The sequence below is a fragment of the Fulmarus glacialis genome, unplaced genomic scaffold, assembly GCF_000690835.1.
Source record: "Fulmarus glacialis isolate BGI_N327 unplaced genomic scaffold, ASM69083v1 scaffold35957, whole genome shotgun sequence".
In the NCBI taxonomy this organism is placed as follows: domain Eukaryota; kingdom Metazoa; phylum Chordata; class Aves; order Procellariiformes; family Procellariidae; genus Fulmarus; species Fulmarus glacialis.
Window position 1 is genome coordinate 1 of NW_009221904.1, and position 5,583 is coordinate 5,583.

At 59.2% G+C, this 5,583-nt stretch overlaps 1 protein-coding gene across 1 annotated transcript in view; it reads left to right on the plus strand.

The window, feature by feature from the left end:
* Positions 1 to 483: 483 nt before the first annotated feature.
* PSMF1 (proteasome (prosome, macropain) inhibitor subunit 1 (PI31)) overlaps positions 484 to 5,583 on the plus strand; it is a gene marked incomplete at its 5' end in the record, with an annotated part of 5,525 nt that continues 425 nt past the window's right edge. Inside the window, 4 exons of the mRNA XM_009581278.1 lie at positions 484 to 636; positions 1,085 to 1,167; positions 1,866 to 2,051; positions 3,608 to 3,661. Coding sequence (XP_009579573.1) covers positions 484 to 636; positions 1,085 to 1,167; positions 1,866 to 2,051; positions 3,608 to 3,661 — 476 coding nt within the window. The remainder of the gene's footprint in view (positions 637 to 1,084; positions 1,168 to 1,865; positions 2,052 to 3,607; positions 3,662 to 5,583) is intronic.

The following is a 5,583-nucleotide window of genomic DNA, read 5'->3' on the forward strand; positions in this document are numbered from 1 at the left end:
TGGGGGTGCAGGGCACTGTCTTGGCAGAGAAACCCCCAGTACCAGGGGAGGGGACAGTGTGGGGCAGTGCTCCCCCGCAGCACCGCTGTGCGGCTGGGACAAACAGGATGACAGCCTTCCCCCCCGGCCCCAGACAGCTCTGGGGAGCCGAGAGGTGACAGGCAGGGAGGAGCATCATCCCCCAGTTTGGGTCTTTGTTGCCTCCTCCTGCTCGGCAAAGGGTGGTTGTGTCCCTCCTGTTCCAGCGCAGGGACCCTGTGGGAGGCCAGCAAGCAGGCAGGGCCAGCCCGTAGGAAATAAAGCCCTGCTCCTGCAGTCAAAACCTGGAAGGCACTGAGAGATCCACTCCCAGAGACCTAGATCTACTCCCAGAGACCTAGATCCTCTCCTGGATCTCTCTGTGCAGCCAAGACAGGTCCCCCCAGCCTTGCAGCGTGCTGGGCTCGTGGGCAGGGTCTCAGCAGCATGTCTGTCCTGTTGCAGCCAGGTCCTGATGAAAGGAAGTCAGAGCTGCTGCCCGCCGGCTGGGAAGCCAACAAGGAGGTGTATACACTGCGCTACAAGTCCACGGACAATGCCCATGAGCTGCTGCTGAAGGCCATCATGGTGGAAGACAGTATGATCCTCAATGTCATGGTGAGCACCCAGGCTGGTCCCTGCAGGTTTGGGGTCCTTCAGGTGCAGCAGCTGCTGCAGCCCAAGATGTGCAAAGAACAGCAGGGCCCATTTCTTAAATTTTTGCTGTTACTTGCGGTTTGCCTTGCACACTCTGGCCCAGGATTTGCCCCTTTTGTGTCCCCTTCCCAGCTCAGGATTCTTCTGCAGATCTTTTCTCCTGTCCCCGACAAGCACCTACCTGGGGTGTTTTTGCTTTCACCCTTTGCAGCCCTGATTGGGAGAGCGAGCAAGGACAGCCTCGCTGTACACTGGAGTTTGTTTGCTCCCGGGGATTCGGGCACAGCACAGGGACGTGGCAGGAAGCAGGCAAGCCCATTCCACACCCGGGCTGTGGCTGTACCTGCTCCTTCCCTCATTCCCAGCTCTGCCGGGCTGCTGACTCTGTGTTTCACCTGTATTTTGACAGGATCGTAGTTCTCAGAAGGTGGCAGATGTGACCTTGGCAGTGGCAGACTACATCAACCCGGAGCACCTGGACGATTTCCACAAGTAATCTCAGTTCCCTGGCATTTTCTGCAGGAGAAAATGTCCCACCGGCATGGGGAGGCGGGCAGGGACCAGGTTAGGAGGAACCTGGAGGACTCTCTTCCCCCAGTACAAATGCCTGGGGCAGTCCAGCCAGCCCTGAAATGCAGCCAGGGCTCCCTCCTCTGCCTCCCTCTGCGCTGCTGGCTGGCAAGAGGGATTTAGGGGATAGTGGGACCCTGGGTCAAAGCCCAGGGGAGAGCCACTCTACCTGGGAACGGGCTGGGCCAGCCCAGCACTTTTATTTCCAGAGCCCTGCCTGCCTGTCTGTGCTGGGTGGACACTGCCCTGTGGTGCTACAGCTTCAACCGTGGGCCGGACACCTTCAGCCATGGCCCAGACACCCTGTGGCCTTGCTAAAGGCCAGTGCTCTGTGTTGTGGTTTCCTCCAGTGCAGAACTGGTCGGGTCACAGCCACAGCACAAGGGAGTCCCCTGGGCTGGGTGGCACCTCTGCCCTCTCCAATACGGTCAGGGCTTTGGTGCCACTGTGTGCTGTTACCCCTTCACGTCCCCTCTGTGCTGCCAGCTGGGGACACATTTTGTGCCAGGGATGCTTTGGGCATGTCTGTCCCCTCACCGCACCTCTCGCAGCCGGTCCAGCACCTTGCACGCGGGTGCCATGGCCTCCTCAGCCCACCACATCACCTCGCCTCCCTGCAGGGTGTACAAGAACACTGAGGAGCTGCGGACAAGGATTGCTTCGGGCATCATTGCTCCCCTCACGGCCCCCACAGAAAAGGCCAAAAAGGAGCCTGAAGCTGAGAAGAAGGATCCTGACTTGCCCCGGGATTACGACCCCCTCAGGGTCCCTCCCCGGCAGCCAGCAGGCACGAGAGCACCTTCCTGGTGAGTAAGGAGCGGGTGGCTGCTGATGGTCCTCCGTGAGAAGGGATGTGATCCTGGCACAGCTCTCCAAACTTCACCTCGGGTCCCCATCTCACACACATGGGATGCGGAGCAAAGGGGATCCAAACCTTCCCCAGCCAGTCTCAGCCTCGTTGGCCGCATGCTTGGGTTTGATTTAAGTTGCCTGCTGAGGGATGGCCTGTTCTGGAGCTGTGTGTTGGTTTGACCCTCCTTTGGCATTGCCTGGGGGTGTAGCTGGAGACCTACAGACCCAGGAGGGAGAGGGCAGTGTGCAGGGCAGGGGGAAGGTGAGGGGTGGAAGGAGGGAGACCCTGCTCTATGCTGGCTGAGGGACCATCAGGGCTCCGGGGCTGGCAGAGCAGGGACAGCAGTGGGAAGGACGGTGCCATTGGGAGGGACACCAGAGCTCGGGGTGTCAGATCGAGCTGTGGGCTCCAGCAGAGCTGTGGGGTCTGTGCTCATGGCAGAGGGGAGAGGGCGTGTGGCCGATGCAGAGCTCTGCCTTCGCTTCGCACAGAGCCGGGGCTACCTCTGAGCCTCCTGCCTGCTATGGCCGGTAGAGCTGCCCTCCCAGCACGATGCACCCAGCCGGGGCTTGGGGCCAGGCCCAGGAGGTGCGGGCTTGGTGGAGGGGAACAGAGACCTCTTCTCCTTGCTCTCCTGACCCCACTTTCACTTTGAAACCCTTTGCTGGCAAAGCTGGGGAGAGGGGACACATGGCACCCGCTTCACCATCCCTGCCTGGCCCCTTCGTGCCCAGCCATCCCTCGTACGTGGCAGGCGGGCTCCTCCCTCTCTCCCCCCACAAGCTGTAATCCCCTTTGGGCTGGAAGTCAGACACTGCGGTAGCTCTGCTGTCTCTTGGGGACTGGCTGTGGCTTCTGCCTTGCGTGTCACCTCTTGCTTCTTTAACCCCACTGCTGTCTGTTGGTGTTCAGGGATGCTCAGGGTGCAAGATGCTCCTCGGGGAGGCCTGGGCAGACAGGCTGGAGTTGGGCACAGCTCTGAAACCATGTTATTGGCACATATTATTGGCAAGGAGATGTGACAGCTAGCTGCAGGCTCATCGCCCCACTGTCCTCGCACTCCTGGAAGCGGGACCGTCATTGTGTCTCCGACTGGGACACACTGGAGAGTCTGGCCTAGCCCGGCACCGCTCAGGGAGCCCCTGGCATGGAAACTCCCAGCGTCCACAGACAGCTCCAGCCTGGAGCAGTGGGAACAGCAGGGCCCCCTTCATCTCAGCAAGCTTCCCACAAGCCTGCCATGCACACCGGTGTCCACACCCAGCTGCACCCTGGAGCTGGCTGGGAATGCTGCGTCCTGAGCATGGGGTGGCTCCCAACGCCAGCCCGCTCACACGGGGTCCTGCAGGTCCCAGGGCCCTTTGGGTGCTGCAGTGCTTGCCGTGGGAGAGCACCCATGAGCACAGCATCAGCAATCATGCTGGCTGCACTGCTCTGCCTGCTTGCTCGCTCCTGCTCGCTCCACGCAGCCGGTCTCCGCTGAACGTCTCGCTGTATTCTGTGTTTCAGGCCTTCCCCCTTGAGCCCCTTCGCTGTTGGTGGGGAAGACCTGGACCCTTTTGGGTGAGTATGGCTGGGAGAGGTCGTGCTTTGCGTGCCTGGGAAGCATCCCCTGCTCTGCCCTTGGGATGTGGGGGGGTGGCTGGGGACCTTCTCTGGAACAGCTGGAGTCCGCCTGGCTCAGGCATCCAGCGAAGTGTCTCTAAGTGCGGATGGCGATGGGACAGTTGCTCAGTGCAGATTGCAGGGGACCAATTGACAGTTGCTAAACCTCAATATGGTTCTAATATTGTAATAAGATCCCGTCTCTTGCATAGATGATAGGTTGCAATCTGCGTCTGCTTAATAATCAGCTTGTATTCATTTAACATGCAGTAATTCCTTCAGTAAATCAAAGCTGAATATGTCGTTAAGTGAATGTAAGCCTCTAATTTAAAATGTTACCAGCTGCTGCGTCTACAGCCCAGCAGTCTGGAGAAGGGGAGGCTTAAAGCCGAGTCCACAGATTCTTGAGTCCTGGTTGTGAGCCTCCCGGCTGTCTGAGGCACTCGAGAGAAAGCCTGGATAGAAGGAGGGCTGTCTGGGGGGCTGATCTTCACAGATACATCTCTCGGTCTTTGGTTTGGTCAGGCAAGGAGAACCTGTCATCTTCCATTCCAGTTAAAAGCACATAGTCAGACAAAAACCAGCTCTTGGAGTCGTTGCAGAGCGCCCTGCAGCCCAGGGGAGTCCTATTTGGAACCAGTCTCCTGTGGGGATCACATTTTTTCCCCTCTTGCAAGACTTGGTTCTCCGTGGGTTTGGCTAGAAAAGGGCCAGCTAAAAACGTCCTGCCTGGCTGGAAGGAGAGGCCTGGAGCCTGGGTGGCTGGAAGGAAACCTGATAGCACGAGGAGAGGGGGTTCAGTTGTGGGGGAAACCCTGTTTCTCTCACTGCCTCCAGCCCTTCATCAGAAGTTTCTCTATAAATGACAAAAAAGATTGTAAATGGAAGTAGATTTGTGCACTGACACCTGCCAGCGCTGGGGCTGGAGACCCAGACTCCCAGGCATATGCTCGTGGGGCCTGGCTGTCCCAGGGCACTTTGGGCAGCTGGCCTGGCGTAATGGAAATCATTAGCACGGTTGTTAATGACTTGTATGATGGCAGCGGTGTCCAGAGGCTCCAGCCGAGTTTGCACAAAGCCAACCATGAGGAATGGCACTCGCAGCGTGGGGCAGCTCCGAGGAGCCGCCGTGGTCAGCAAATGACTTCCAGGCAGCTCTTTGGAAGGGCTGGCGGGAGCCCCGGCCGGGTCCATGAGCTCTTGCAACACTGCGCCGGGCAGGACATGCTGCTCGCCCGGGAGAGCAGAGAGCAGGGATGGGAGTATGAGCCGGCAGCCAGGGCCAGCGGGTCCAACACTTCCCCAGGGGATGGTCAGCAGCCCACTGGGACTCACCAGCCATTGCTGATGCCTTAAATGGCTCCTTGCAGGAACCGGGGGAAGAGGGAAGCTGCCTCTCCGTTGCTCTGAGTGTCTGTTTTGGCATTGGCTTTGAGGAAGGCAGGCGGGAAAAAAGGCGAGGGCTGTTGCTTCCCCATGCATGTCTGCAGCTAGCTCTGCGGGTTTGGTGGCATAGTGGTGCCCCAGATCTGGGTGTTTGCTGGTGCCCTGGCTCGGGCATGCGCGCTGCAGCTGTAAGACTCCTGCCTCGGCGTGACGATGAGCTGTGATTCACATCCTGCCCCTGGCCTTGTGGCGTAGTGCGGGCAGGTTTGCAGGGCTGTGATAACCCCAGGTAGGAGCAGGGTGTGATGCATTCGGGTTCCCTCCTGTGGCAGACAGCAGCCTCCATGGGACAGGGATCTGCTGTGCCCCAGCACTCTTCCACACGTACACATACAGATATCAACTGCTCTCTGTCTTGCTGCCGTGGGCTCGCCTCGCTGGCTTGCCCTGGCCCGTGTTGCAGTGGGTTAGGGGTGTTTTCCGTCCCACGTGCT